Source organism: Miniopterus natalensis, chromosome 15, assembly GCF_054644295.1.
Source record: "Miniopterus natalensis isolate mMinNat1 chromosome 15, mMinNat1.hap1, whole genome shotgun sequence".
Lineage (NCBI taxonomy): Eukaryota > Metazoa > Chordata > Mammalia > Chiroptera > Miniopteridae > Miniopterus > Miniopterus natalensis.
Genome location: NC_142095.1, coordinates 17,582,078 through 17,598,055, shown reverse-complemented (window position 1 = coordinate 17,598,055; position 15,978 = coordinate 17,582,078). Strand labels below are relative to the sequence as shown.

At 38.9% G+C, this 15,978-nt stretch overlaps 1 protein-coding gene across 2 annotated transcripts in view; it reads right to left on the bottom strand.

Annotated features, from left to right (window-relative positions):
* Positions 1–5,012: 5,012 nt before the first annotated feature.
* ZNF385D (zinc finger protein 385D) overlaps positions 5,013–15,978 on the bottom strand; it is a 240,838-nt gene continuing 229,872 nt past the window's right edge. For both annotated transcript variants that reach the window (XM_016198781.2, XM_016198782.2), the window contains 3 exons: positions 10,298–10,476; positions 9,132–9,233; positions 5,013–8,029 (listed from right to left, as the gene is read on the bottom strand). In XM_016198781.2, coding sequence (XP_016054267.2) covers positions 7,796–8,029; positions 9,132–9,233; positions 10,298–10,476 — 515 coding nt within the window. In that variant the 3' untranslated portion in view covers positions 5,013–7,795. The remainder of the gene's footprint in view (positions 8,030–9,131; positions 9,234–10,297; positions 10,477–15,978) is intronic.

The following is a 15,978-nucleotide window of genomic DNA, read 5'->3' as shown; positions in this document are numbered from 1 at the left end:
ATGTTTCCCAAATCCAATACACTGCCTATGAATTACTTATGGACAAATGGAAATAAGCAACCTCCTTTACTTCATGAACAAAGTAAAGAATAAGGATGTAAATGTACCAGTTTTCTGAAACCACCAGTAATGTTACCTTTACCTGGATAATTTTGACACTGTCAAAAAGAGACACAATGCTGGCTACAGGTGTTTCTAGCATTGCTGAAGGGACCAGGGAGCTTTACCACATAGAAATATCACTAGAGTCTTTCTTTTATAAAAACTGAAAAGTTCTTCAAAAATTTCTGATAAAAATAAATATTAATTCGTTTATAGCTATAAGTTGAACTTAGTACAGAACCAGAGACAGGATAAAATGTGCTATATTTTTTACACCTGAGCCAATAAAATTGACAGCAGCTTCATTTCACATTGGGAAAATTATTGGCATATGGGGGACTTTAATTACATGACTTAAAACAGAAGAATAGCATAATACAAATCCCACAAATTTTCCTAATTCTTGTTTTAAATTTAGAGCCTTACTGGCATACAAAGGGCAGTTCTTTGGGTGTGCAATTAAAGTAAATCTTAGCAACACCCATCATCATAATTCAAGTATCAAAATGTGAAACAAAACAAAATATTTCCATCTCAGTGGTCCAAGTCTACCTGGGGACATCTAAAACCTCTGACTAAAGGCTATTCCGCATGGTCTGGCAAGAAGAAAAGAGCAAAGTCGGTCGCTGAGCACATGGCTGATGAGGTGGCACATTTGCATCCTGAGTATTTTGGCTTCTGCTGCTCAAGTCAAGCTCCCAGATGTGCAGATAAGGGCAGAGCGTGCTAGTTCTGCCATAATGTGGCATCACTGTAAGCCGACCGATGAAGCAGGGACCCACATCTGTGTGCCCAGAGGCAAGTCAGCATCTTTAATCCTTGGTTTATCCCTTCCTTCCTTCCTTCCTTCCTTCCTTCCTTCCTTCCTTCCTTCCTTCCTTCCTTCCTTCCTTCCTTCCTTCCTTCCTTCCTTCCTTCCTTCCTTCTTTCCTTCTTCTCCTTCCTTTTTCTCTTTCTTACTATTTTTTTAATCAAGAAAGTGCTGTCTAGTGTACCTCTTCAATGTTTGTGGTAATGCTCTGTCAAATAGGTATTATTGTCACCAGGTAAAACCTTACAAAACCTTTTGCCAAGCTGTTGATATTGGGCAAAGCCCTGCTAGTATTTTCTAAGCTATGAGATTTTAAGGAGAGAAAAAAACATCACATTTTCCCCCCTTAAGTAGTTTTGGCAGGGTTACAAAAATGTGGGATGAACCTTAGTTTTTTGCTTTTTTTTTTAATTTTAAAATATTATCCAATGTTTTTGAATGATAATGCAAAGTTTCCAATCAGAAGACTGGTTGTCAAAAACAAATACTGTCTTCAATTTGTGATCACTAAGTGCATGGAGATTAAGCTGTTTTTAGTCTTGAGACTAAGGCTCAAATTGGCTCATGTCAGTAAATAAGCACAATCATTCGATTCATTTGATAGGGTTGGTTTGTAGTTCTATGGTTAATAATAACCATTTTAAAATAGCCAACACTCCAGTGTTCATGAGAGCTGAATATTTCACTACACATTGGCCAATGCTACATTTTCCACCGAAATTCCAGTAAATTAAACATTACTAGCAGAAATGATTGCTAACGAAATAAGAAAAACTTAGTTGAACCGACATAAGATTTCAACTGATAAAATAAATATTTAAAACTATGACTAAAAAATTTCCCAAGAAAAACAATGTTCTTAGCATTTAGCTCCATATGTATAAGGCAATGTTCTTTAAAAAAATCATCAAGTTGTCTGTGTTTTTTTTTTAGAATTGATTGTCTAATATAGTTGCATATGATATTGCTTTGGTATCAGATCAGTCTAATTTCAAATACATAAGAATGTGAACACTATAAGATGCATTGTAGAAGGTGCTATTCAGCACCATCAAAAAAAACCACACAAACCCATTAAAAAAAAAGATGCATTGTAGAACAATTTTACTGAAATTTATAGGAATTAGGTTTAAGATTTTGGAACCAATTCTGAGACACAAATGTCTTGCTTTTATTAAATTCAGCCTTTTTAATAGTATATCTTTGTAAAGTAACCTCATTATTAACGCCCCCCCCCTTCTTTTTTTCCAGAAGGGAATCATCAAACTAATGAGTGAGTTGGCCCAGGTTCCTCACAGATAATTTGTGTTAAAGCCAGAAACCACCCTCATTGTTCTGTGATCAATCTTTTGCCCAGATCCCTTGACTACAAGAAGGCTTTTCCCCAATATTTAACACTTACACACATTTTTCAGTAATTCCTTTAAAAAACAGATGTCATCCCATGAAATCTTCCAGACTCTTTTATGAAAGTCAAACTTGCCATAATCTCAAGAACTTTGTTTCTTTTCTATCTCTAATATTAGCTCATAGTCACAGTAGACACAAAGAATTAACGAAGGGTCTTTACCCAATATTAACCTCCCCAGCCCTAGGGTCCCACGCTGAAATTATACAATAATGTATTTTCACTTTAGTTGACAAGTATCCAACCAATAAAACCCACACTGTTATTTTGGTTAATAAAATTCCATACACTCTCACCACGACTTAAAAACTTCATAGCAGCACTGTGTCTCAGTGGATTTATGTCTTGAGAGAGTTGGACAATCAAATAGCCAAGTGACTTAAAAAACAAAACAAAACAAACTTGTTTCCTGGAAAAAATTCAATCTGGGTCCTTAATAAAGGATTCTCTCTTGGCTAATTTTCTTTAGTCCTGCTTTACCATGCCCTGCATACTACCTGAATTTGAAGAAGATTTGATAAGGATTCAACTTCTATACTCAGTAGCTTGTGTGAAATGTACAGTGCACCACCCAACTCAAATTGCTGGCATAGTAAAGCTAGAGAGCCTAGCACCTTGACATTGTATCTACTTATCAACCTCTCCAATGCCCTAAGGTGATTAAGACTCCTGACAACTGGTCACTGTACACATACTTATATTTAGTTATACTTTTTTTGCTCACAAATCATTTTAACTCTGCTCTGGAAATTGCTTTTAGAACTAACTGGTCAGTCATGAAAAGAAAATGATCCCATTTTCTAAGTTTTTAGTAAACGTCACCAAACTCTATGATACTCCACTTTGTTCATAGATATTAATCACCAGATTTGACTTCCAATGCAATTTGGCAGTTTCTAGAGTCAACCCGAATATCCAAGAAGGATGGCTTTCCATCGCTAAGAAGAGGGGAAAGAATGCATTCGGACTGAAGGTAATTCTTGCTCCTTCCACATGAGTGTCGATCAGCCAACCGGGGAATTCTTTAAACTCTGTGACCCTTTGTAACATGCATGAACTTTTAATCAAGTTACATACAGGAGGTTTTTCCAGTGCAGACCTGCCTCCCATCACCATTCATAATTCTGGTAAGTTATAAATCCATTTCTGGAAATAAAAACCTTATAGGCCTCCTGAGGATGATATATCAACATATCTGTCTTTCACTGGAAGCCCTAATATCATTCTCAGAAACAGTAAGGAGACAATGGAGACTTGCCATATAAATGATCCATTTCACTGCCTGAGAGTAGCCTCTGTAGTCACTGAGGCATACCTTAGAAAGACCAGCAGAGACGCTCCAAAAATAAGTTTGCCCTTTCAGTGAAAACCAACAGCAATCAATATGTAAAACATTCACTGTCGGTACTGAATTTCAAATATAGACATACCTCGGAGATATGGCAGGTTTGGTTCCAGACCACCTCAATAAAGCGCATGCAGAACACCTGCAGGATATGGCAGTTGAGTACCAGGCCACAGTAATAAGGCAAGTCCTAATCTTTTTGCTGGTGGTGGTCGGGGGAGGTCTTGTCTCCAATTTGCAAAAAACCCCAACACCTGTGACGCTCAATAAAGGGAAGCACAATCGAAGGAGGCATGCCTGGGATTCTTGCTGTAACAACAGGGACAGGGCATAACTAATATCCTTTGGCTGTGGGGCACAGGGTCTTAATAATGTGACCACTAGCTAAAGCACCCACAAAACCAGGGCAGAAATGGTGACGGGGTCCATTTGTTCAGTAGGGAGAAAGCACAATGGAAGGAATTAGGAAGAGACCTTTGACATCTGCTGCCCCCTTCCCCACCTGCATGGCCCACTTTCTCTTGCTTTCATTGGGGTTTGTTTTGTTCAGAATTCATTCTGTTCTAGACCGAGAAAAGAGATGCAGCATATCCCTTGCCACTTTGGTTAGGTGCACATCCTGATTAATCAGATAATTGGTCTGCTGTGTGGTTTACACTCAGGATGGAAAGGAACACAGGAAGACTTTTCTGGACACATGCAAATATGTGAAGAGCTGTGTGGTTCACTACAAGAGAACAGTTTTATTCCTGAGGGGATGAGAGAGGTGGTCCTTTAAATGCAGAAATAGTAAACCAGCCCCGCCTTGATTCACCTCGCCTACATTGCTGATGGCGCAATTAAGGCCATAATGATATAAATCGCCAAAAGTCAACTGTGTTTGCTTATGTGAACAGAGCCATCCCCCTTCAAAATTAAGAACCAGTGAGAGGAGCAATGTGTCATTTGTAATCACCTGTTTTCTCAAAAGAGAATCACAGAACCTCCCCATCAACTGCTTCCCATTTGCCCGGACCATCTGGATGAGGTGCAGCCACGCTTCCTCCGAGGCACTTGACTCTTGCAATGCATTTATATTTGCTTTAAACGGGATCAGAGGTGCTTTCTCTGTCCCTTCCTTGTCATGGTGTGATGCATGGGAAGGGATATACAACCATAAAGTCAGCCCACCCTTGGGGATTTTCAGAGCACCGCTGCTGACCAATCTGAATTAATGATCTTTATTCATGGAGAGAGTCCCCTCAGGGGACAGGTGTAGCTCCGCAGCAGGCCGGGCTGTAATAGATGTTGATCGGTGTTGATAAATGCGTGGACTGGGGGGGAAACAATTCACAGAGAATCCACTGTAAGTTCTAAGGTTAGGCTTCATCCTTTATTACGTAGTGAGGAAAAGACAACCGATGATTACAACTCCAATTTAAGAGACCATTTAAACAAAAAATGGTTCCATAGCGAAGTGAGGCAGAAGGGATTCACGTATTTCTGAGTTTTCTCATATGGCTGATGGAGAAAATATGGCTGATTCGTTTGTTCCCAGCAAATCATTAAAGTTAGTAACACCTTGTGATCCAGGACTCCTGTACCCACAGGCCCTGACTCCTAGTGGACCGGCCCATTCGCTACGATGAAAACGGGGAGGACCAGCGAAAGCTCTCTGCGGCGAGTTTGCGTCAATTAACACTAGGTTCTCCCACAGAAAGAGAGGGTTTATCAGCCGTAGGTGGTTGGATAAGATTTCAGGCTGACTTAGAGTGAAAGCTTGAATTCTCTGACAAATCAGAAACTGGAAACTAAAGTTCAAAACTGTCAGAAGATGGTCACACGTTATATAGACAGAATGCCAAACACAAACTCACGAGGAGCTCTCCAGCTGATGGACCAGCAGAGTCTGTGGGTGAAAAAACAAACAAAAACAAACAAACAAGCAAACGCTGGCTAAGACTGAAGAGGAGAGAGACTGGTAAATGCAAAATCACCAGAGAGTCTCAGATCCCAATTTTAACGCTATCCTACATGTTTAACCAGGATGTATGGTGTATAGTTTAAAATTCTTTTGAGCAAAGACTGATGAAACAGTTTTTCTTTTCTTCCTGCCTGCCTGCCCTCCTCCCTTCTTTCCTTTCTTGTTGTTGTTTGTTTCACAAAACACATAGAAAGCCAACTGTTTTAAATATATGTTTATATGACAAATGTCTATAGCTAGGTGGTAGACAAGAACTCCAAAGACCAGGTTTAATGTTGAGCACCAAGCACGCTATGGGTGTTTCTTAAATATAAAATGACATATGCTAAATACCTCTCTCTCAAATGGTTTCCTCTTGAATCTTTATGCCTCTCAAAAGATTACTATAGTTTAGATAAGAGCAGTTTCAGGAAGGCCATACCCAGCCCTTCCCTATGTTTTTAAATAGTCTTTACAAAACCTTTTCAAAAATATTTTTTTTTTCTTTAAACTGAAATCATGTAGGGTTGATTTGTACACGTTTTAAATCATTGTTCTACGTTTGACTGCCATTGCTCTCATGAATGCAACAGACTGGCTGCATCAAACCCCATCACAGCAATAGGTATATGTTAGCTTTCTACGGGAAAAAGCAAATAGCCTTTATCACAAATTAAAGGCACAGCTATTTTTATGCCATTTGTTACCAACTTAATGATAACATGTAACATGGGATGGTTATATAATTATTTTATATAGATTTTCTTTTTATAAGTTATTCTTTTAATCTTTCTAACATATATACAATATACATATATTTATATATACCCCTGATTAATCTTGTTTTAAAGGTAAAACATCAACTCCTTTCAGCCTTAGGGTGAATATCAAAGGCTGTCAGTTTTCACAACTCCACTAGAGAAATGATGGTCAAGTGCATTTACCGGTATTTTTTTAACACTATATCCTTGGTCTGCAATAAACTCAGATTCATTTTTCTTGTTTTATTAACATTTAAATATATATTAATTGTTTATATCATATCAGTAGGAAAGCTAAAAAAAAACAAAAAACACCCAAAAATACAAAAACCCCACAACAATAGCTAATGTCTACCATCACATTCAAAGCAGAGACCTTTGCCTAAGAGACAATCCTACTGGTATGATATAAAGGGATATTGCAGAGGTACAGTATTTTCTGTTTTTATTGGAAAATCTTTACTTGGCATTATCACCGTAGGTTATGATTGTCCCTTATCCATGAAACAGAAGAGTTGTACTGATTTCTTTTTAAACACCATGATGCATGGTCTCACCTGTTTTATGATATAGGTTCATTACAAACACTTCCCTATTTCCAGCAATACTGCTTCAGGGTGGGAAAATGGTATTTTGTAAGAAATCAACTTTATTAATATCTCCCCCCACCTCTCTGCTTGGCCCTGTCCTGTGGTTCTAAACTTAAAGTCATCTCTGAGCTGGTTTGGAGGGGGAGAATGTGGACCAGGGAGACCTCCACAAACACCGTCAGGCATTTATTTTTTGACTGCTTACTGGCATGACGTCGTTTGTTCTACCTTTTGCAATTCTTTAAAACCTAGTGGCATAGATTGAGACACAGCACTATTGTTTTACAAGACATCTACTGTATCTACTTTTGTTGGGATAAATGCCCACTAGTTGCTGTCATAGCAAGAGGACCAGCACGGGTACTACTATTCACAGTGTTGCTTTTGTTTTTTTTCCTTTTTTGTATTATTTTTATCTACAGGGTAAATTATTATATACACATTGGAACCAGTTAATGCCCTTAGACAATATATAGTTGTTCCATAAAGCAGGAAAGACAATGCAGAGGGAAACAGGTGCCCAAAAGCACAGTCACATGGGCGCCATAAGTCCTATAGATACCACCACGAGTCAACGCTGGAGATCGCTCCTAAAACAACCGATGTTCAAGAGGAATGCTTGAATTTGGAGAAAATACCACCCCTTCCCTCCCACCCCCAAACCTCCCTCCTTTTTTTTTTTTTTTTAAATAATCTTTTCAATTCACTATCAAAAGTCCTGGCTCTTCAGATATACTTTAAACTATAAATAAACACTGCATAGTTCTCTTTTGTTTGTTTTGTTTTTCTGGTTTTTTTTGAAAAATTATTGCAGTACAAGGACTCCCCTGTGGAATTCAGTAAGGAGCAAACAGCACAGGAGTGTGGGCGGTCCGAATGGGCCCCGGGGCGGGCCGCAGGAGTGCGGGCGGGAGTGCGGACGTCTGGAACAGCGTTGCTGCTGGGGCAGTTCGGAGACTGAAGGGGGAGTTCACAGCCACAGCAGCAGCGGCTGCCGCAGCTGCCAGCGGGTTGGGTAGAATTCGTGGAGCCAATGGCTTTGAAGGTTCTTTTGAAAATACTAACTTTACCTGCAAGGGAAAGAAAAAAAGAAAGAGTACAAGAACAAACGTTTTGGAGTCTACACTTAGAATCCCAAAGGGTGGGCAGCTTTCCAAACAGAGCAGTAAACAATGACAAAGATAGATTCCCAATTGTGAACTGACAATAAAGGTAATGGAAAGTGTAGAAAGCCTTTCCTTTGGAAGAGTTGGAAGACCCCTGAAAGTGGCTGACCCAGGGTTTTGAAAAGTCCTTTAAAAAGTACTCAGCAACCTTATTTTACTTTTCTTGATACAGGTATTTCCTCAGGAAGATATTTATCTTGAGGTTCAAGCCCGTGTTGTTCAAGGGTCAACTGTATTAATAAGGTCTATTTTGAAGAAAAGAGATTTCAAAATGCACAATTCAGTACATATTGTCTATCAGTTGTTCTTAACTTTTCATTGTGGCCTGTGTCTCTCTGATGAGAGGTATGGTCAATTAACCAGAAAAAAAAGAGTTTATGCTCATAAATATTAGCCCAAGATGTCAGGAGAGTCACAGATCTCCCCTAAAACCTTACAAAAATTCCAGATCAGTATATCAGTACTTAGTATGTTTACTAATCTAAAAGGCACATTTAGAGTCATGGGAAGTGATCATTTCCCAGGCAGTATGTAGTGACCTTGGGTGAATAATTACATGAAATAAGCCATGCCTGTGACACTGTATCACTCAAAATCCAAAGTATTTTTGAGGGTATCAATAATACCAATGCTTTGACTCTGGAAGGTGCTAAAAAGGAGGTACAAGAAACTTGATTTTCACTGACACTCTTTCCTTAAAAGTATGCACGAACATCAAGAGCAGATTTTAAGTGATTACTTACCTGACTCAGAAGAGTTTGGCTTTTCTCCCTTCCCCACACTCTGTCATAAACCTGAGCCCAACTCAGGAAGATAAGATCCTGGGCTGGGGCTAAAGGTGGCAAAACACCCCAATAACTCATGAAACCAATAATTCTGATGGTGACATAGGGGGTGGGCTCTCAAATCAACTGTTTGTCATTACTGAGGTACCTCCCATTTATTTCATTTAGTAAGTGACAAAAAAATCCCACAGCAGACTGTGGGAAGCAAAGAGGACACTCACCCCCAGCGGATGTGCTGCCTTCTGTAGTTTGTTGTAAGGACTGTATTTAGGTTTCGGGGGCTTCCCAGCAGCTCTGTCTTTGTGCCTTCTACTGCTAATGTGCTAGTAAAAGCAATTAAAAATGACAGCTTGAAAAAAATCATACCAAAAAAAATCCTCACAAATATTGCTTTAACCTGGAGAAGGATACTAATTATTTTGTGCAAGTTTCAGAAAGATAAATATAAAAAGTGCATGCATGTTTGTTCTTAGATTCTGATACCTTAAGGATATATATTTTTATGCTATCCATTTTAGTATATATTTTAACAAAAAAGATCTGCTTTTTCCCAGCTTTTCTTCTTATCATTGTATAGATCTCCTTTTCTTGAAGTTTATAAAGGAAAGGAACGTCTGAAAGAAGTTTATATGCAGATAAACAAAGATTCCCAGGCAGGCATGAATTTATCTCCATACTAATATTTATCCTCATATTTGTACAGCCAAGTGTCAGCCCCTTAAATTCTAAAGATAAACAAACTAAGGTGCATAAATCAGCAGAATAGTGTACATATGCATATAAAACACAACACAGTATGAGGGCTGGGCCTTCAACTGGGAACATAGCTGATCTCTTTGTCAGGCTACTTAGAGTAAAAGTAAATGCAACAGGATCAGCCATCTCTTTAGCAGGTGACTACATGGTTTAGAAATATAGTACAATACCATGTAATTAAGTACATAAAATCAAAGAATAGCATAGGATAAAGCTAGCATGTAAATATCTAAACGAGTAAAAATGGAACATTGTAATGTGAACTTTAAATAAAATCCACACTTTTGACTGGGAAACCTGATAGAAAAAAAGATCTAATATATTTTTCCTGCCACTCTTCATATATAAAAATAGTGCAAACTCACTTCAGATAGTTTTTAAAAGGTTGAGAAGCCACTACATTTTAGTATTTCCTCAGCAACTAAATAAGATAAGCATACATAAATAAGGACGGTGAATAGAAGATGGACGGATGGATGGACAGACGGACGGACGGATGGATGGATAAATAAAGGGAGGGAGGGATAGATGGGAGAAAACAACAAAGAGAAAGGGAGTAATGAAAGCACAGACATCCTGCTCATGGCGATGTCCCTTACCTGTTTTCATTTCTAGAACATGTGCGGCCTACCTGTTTAAGTTGTGTTTCCGAGTTGACATGCACATCGCATATTTCACAGTGAAATGTTTTGTTTTGCAGGCCGGTATTTCCCTTATTAACTGGTCCTTTGCCTTTCACCCCTGCTCTAGGAAAGGCTTTGATAGTCCCGCTTCCATTCCGGGCTTCTAGCATGGTTTTGTGCTTTGTACCTGCCAGAAATATTTAGGGGGAAAAAAGAGAAAAGAGAATAAATATCTTAGCTGGTACATGCCTTCAAGAAACAATACAAGAGCCCAGCCAGTGTGGCTCAGTGCTTGTCAACCCAAGAACCGAGAGGTCCTGGTCAAGGCACAGGCCAGGTCGCAGGCTCGGTTCCCAGTGGGGGGCGAGCAGGAGGCAGCTGACCGATGATGTTTCTCTCTCACCGATGTTTCTATCTTTCTATCCCTCTCTCCCTCTAGAAAAAAAAAGAATAAAAACCTTTTTGTTTTTAAAAAAGAAAACAATACAATAATAAAACGTGACCCTACTTTTAGTGCAGTTCTACCAGAGCTCGTGGTTGAAGTCTGTATATGACGCGTGGAAGACTGTAAGGATGTGTTCGGACCACTGTAGACAACATTACTTAATTACTTGTGTTTTTTTTTTTAAAAAAATGCCCCACATTACAAATAAGCACCATTAATACAGTAACTAAACTCCAGAGTCCTGAGATAAAATTAAATGGGTGTGACTTCATCTCATTTCCTCTTGATGCTAATAAGACATAAATGATAGCTGATGAGGAAGAGTGATTTAGTTGCTAAAGGTATGGTTGAAGGTGATGTGTAACAAATGTAATCACTTTAAACATGGTGTATTTACAGAAGTGGCACTAATTAAATACTCACTTCTAAACAGAATACAAATCGGCTTTCCTGGTTACGTGTTTTAGGTTCAAAGAGGAAGAGTAATAGTATCAAGACCTTAATGACTATGAAAAAAATCTTTACTAGGATAGTAAAGCCCACACTGATTGGCTATGTGATTTCAAACGTAAATAAATAACCAAGAAGAAGAGGGTGGAATCACAGGCTAAGCTGACACACTATAAATAAATGCATCTTTTAAATAAACCAGCAACATCTTTGGACTGTCACACATACCTAAGGTAACTCAACATCTTTTTTTTCTTTTTAATCACTAAAGTTCACAATGGGAGTTTTCTCTCAAAACTTTGCTCACAATTTCCTTTTCACAGAGTTGGTAAAAATTATTTTTTTTACTTAGTCATGTGTTTTTGCTATGAAATTTTCCCTGTAACCATTTGTGTCCTTTCTGCCATTCTGTTGTTGTTGTTTTTAATTCTTTTTTAGTGGTTTCTCCTTCCTAATTGTATTTATTAGGTTGTTATCAGTTCTGCAAGCACACACACACAAAAAAAAGGTTCTTATGATTCTTGGGCCAGTACCCCTGAACCATTGAATATTAGAGGAGGAAAACATGCTGGGGGCACTCTAGGTTCATATCTTAGCCTGTAAGAAGAAAGACGAAAGTCCACCTTTGGTGAGAAGACTAGAGGCACTGGAACCTGGAGCCACAGAACCCTCCGTGGTGGTAGCTGCAGGGCCCCGCTGAGGCTGGCTCTCACCCATCTCCCTTGCAATACAGTGACATAAACACTTTCTACTTTGTATAAAAGCTGCCTAAGTGAGACTAGGACTAAAGGGTGTTCTTCCAGGGAGCGAGAAAAAAAAATATATATACATATACATATATATGTGAAGTATATACATTGTGTGTGTGTGCTTGTGAGTAGATGGTTGGTGGTTGTTTAAGCTTCCTTATTGAAACAGGTGATTTTGTCCAAATATTTCTTTTCCGCGCAGCTTTTACAGTCAAACTGAGAAGCATTCCTGGGGCTGGTTTGGCTTGCGAATGCCTAGAAGTAGTCAGTCGGTAGGAGACTGATTCTCACCCTGCCTTTCCTGAGGGACTCTTGATTGACTTGTGATGGGAGCTGGTGTTTGGCGGGTGGAACCTGAATGGATCAGAAGAGTGTTTTAACCTATTCAACAATACTTAAGTAATTTATCTTTTCTGAAAAGAGAAAAACAGCCAGATGTAGGTGGCTTGCCTCAGGATTGGGTGTCAGGTGAGTTAAGGAGACCAGAGGAAATTCAAAGGATTTGGCCCCAATAGTAGGAGATCAGAAACAGTAAGTTAAGGTCTCAAAAATGAAATTCTCCCCATAATATCTTTGGCAAGTTAAGTCCCACCTATGTCATGATCCTAGGGGAAGAAGAGAAATGGGATATATGTGAACATTTGAGGAATACCCATTTTCCCAGAAAATCACTGGATTTTTAGCATTATTCTTTCAGCATTAGCCTCTCCATAGAAGCTAGCAAAGATAGGAAAATTAAATATACCGACTCATGCATGCCTTAACCGCACGCGTGTGCGCACACACACACACACACGTGGTTAAAAATGTGGCAAGATGGGGAGAAAAATTTCAACAATAGCCTTGATTCTGGGCTTACTATTCATCATCAGTAGAGTGAAACTTCTGTACCACAAAACCTCCTGCGTTTTATAGCAGACTGTCAGTCATAATTAAATAGCTATTAGCTTTACAAGATCTTAAAGCTTGAATAAGCTGTATTTCCTCCAAGGAGAGCTACCATTAAGGAAAGATGTCCTCTTACTTTCAAAGCATTTACGTTTTTGAGAGAACAAAGGTGCATTAATATAAAAATAGTGATTATTAAGGGAACTCATACTCCTTTTATTTCTGAAACATTGCACGGATTGTTCTCAATTATTTACCTGCTCACAGCTGCCCTAGGAGTTATTACTACACCCATTTTAGAGGTAACAGTCTGTGACTCAGAAAGGTTAAGTTGTTCACCTGGCTCAGAAAGCAAGCACTGCCTGAAGTTCCTGGCAGGGAGAAAGTGGGCTTCTAAGTCCCTACAGCTCTGGGGACTTAGCTGGAAACCCACTAAGGATTTCTGAGCCAGCTGAATTCCAGTCTCACACAAATCCCTCAGAGCCCCTTTAAATTTCTCCTTTGTTAATGCAGCCCTTTCTAAACTTGGATTTGAGTCTTTTGAATTCGCACCTCCCAGTTTTTGTGTGTTTTTCTTGCAATGCTCCTTTCTGCTCAGCATAGTACCATGAAACACGCTTCAAAAGGCGGTGGCTGTGTGATGACCAGTTGGATCAGCTCTTTGATCGCTCTGGTTCAACACTGTAAACATCTTGCAAGGCCCGAGCCTTCCTCTGTGATTGCACAGCAGGTCAGTCACGAGTCTGCTTCTGTATTTTATTCCTTCCCCTTCAGAGGACAGAATCTGCAAGGAGCTAACTGGACTATTTTCTCCCTATTGCTTTTAAAAGGCTGACACTGGCTGTGACCTTCACTGGAAACTTCATGATTCCTGAAATGTGAAACAATACTCCAGCCACAGTTTAAATTCAGCAAGTCGCAAGGCTCCAGTAAATGCTATTTTTGTTTGTTTGTTTTTGGTGACCTTGGGTCAAGATATTTACTTATCTGATATCTGCAAAATTCAAAGTAATAATGGGGGGAGGTGAAAAAAGGCTCGGCTTCCCTTTTATTTCCTGTCATCTTTACAACTACTCTTTCTTAGGTGGCTCTCAACATAGGTACAAAGGAAAGGCAGGTGAGCAAGAAAATTGGCAAATAACTTTTTAAAATTAAATAAATCATTCATTAGGTCATCAGAAAATTTGAGGAAAAAATTTAAAAATGAGTAAGAAACATAATTCTACCAAGGAGAAGTATATCAAAATATTAATAGTGGATATCATGTTCCAGTCTTATTTTCTATTTGTAGATGTGTATTTAAAAAAAACCTTGGATAACTTAGTAAATGTGACTTTGAATAGAATTTTCCATGGAATTATATATACTTTTAGAAATGCACATGTTTTTTAATGACAACACAGGCTAACAATATGTGGATGTGATATATTTACCCACTAATCTTAGACATTTGCATTGTTTCTAGTTTTCCCTATATAATTAGGTTGTAATGAACATCCTACTCGTTAAATCTTTTATCCCATATTTGGTTGCTTTCTTAGAATAAATCTTCATTAGCGATATGATAGGGACAAAGAATATGACTATTTTTTTAAGTCTTGATTCAAGCTGCCAACAACTTCCTGAACATTACAAAGAACCTTCAGAAGGATTCATTTTATAGAAAAACGTATCTTGGTATAGTTTGCAAAATTTGCCCGTTTAAAATAAATTTTGATACTTCACAATTCAATTTTCCAGAATGCCCATGAAGTGATGTTTAGTAGTGTTAGACTAGACCAGCGATTTTCAACCTTTTTCATCTCATGGCACACATAAGCTAATTACTAAAATTCTACGGTACACAGAAATTTTGACATAAAAAAACAGGTATAATTTTGTTGCATTCACACAGAGCAGCTATTGTTGTGTTGGCTGTTGTCATTTTTTTAATTTGACAATCTAACGGAAAAGAGGTCAGTGTCCCTGACTAAATAGGTATTTCATGTTTACAAAATTCTTGCCCCCTGGCCAGTGTGGCTCAGTTGGTTCAGCGCTGTCCATGCACCTAAAGGTTGCTGGGCTGACTCCCAGTCAGGGCCCATGCCCTAAGTTGTAGGCTCGATTCCCAAAAGAGCATCTCTGTTTCTCTTTCATATCAATGTTTCTCTCTCCCCCACTTTCCCTTCCTCTCTCTCTAAAATCAATAGAAGCATGTTTTAAAAAATAAAAACAAATAAAAAGAAAAACTCTTGCAGCACACTGGTTGAAAATCGCTGGACTAGACCCTTAACAAACCAATGCAACTGCCAGTGATAATTCAGTTACCTTCTCATTGACAAATTCAGATGATTCAGCTTATAGATAAATGGATGGGAAAGTGGTCAGTCTCCATACAAACAGCACGTGCAAAGGTGGTTTTTGATGTGCTTATTTAGGACATTTGGTGTAATGGCATTATATTCCAACTCTTGTGTGTCCTAAGAAAGAAAAGTTTTGAATCTATACGCCTGAACTATATAATCGGCATCAAAAGCCTCCATGTTCTGTTCCTTCTTATCCTCTAAATGTCAAATTAGCCTTTTCTTACCCTGACCTCCTCTATAATATGTATTTTCCATGTTAATCATAATCGCATTTTGTCTTGGAGAGAAAATCTTTGGTTTACTTTATCAGCATATCAACCAGCAGTAAGCATCCAGAAGGACATCCATGGCATCAAGTAGCCAAGTAATGCCCCAAATGAGCAAAAAATTGCATTATTTCTGTTAGCTTCCTGGTTGAAAGTAATTTGCTGATTCACCAGTAATGTATCTGAAGTCCAATTTGCAGAGGTGAAAGAAGAGACAAGGGAAGCACGAAGCTGAAAACAGAAGAAAGGAGAACTTTGCTTTTAGCACCAGGAACGGTCTCAGATGAAGAGCCGTAAAGGTGAGATGAGACGGGGACAAGCCACACACAGCACTGCCGATGGGGATGGGCTTGGTAAACAGAGACCCCAGGAATGAGCTCTGCAGGCTCAGGGACCCAGTGGGCTGAGCACCGGGTGGGTCTGTTGGGAAGATAAATGCATGGAATTGATATAGGGGCAGCCCCTGAGATCCCAGCATGTGAGGAGAAAGGTCAGGCATCCAGAAATACTCTTTTCTCCACAATCACCGACTACAGCAACGCCGAG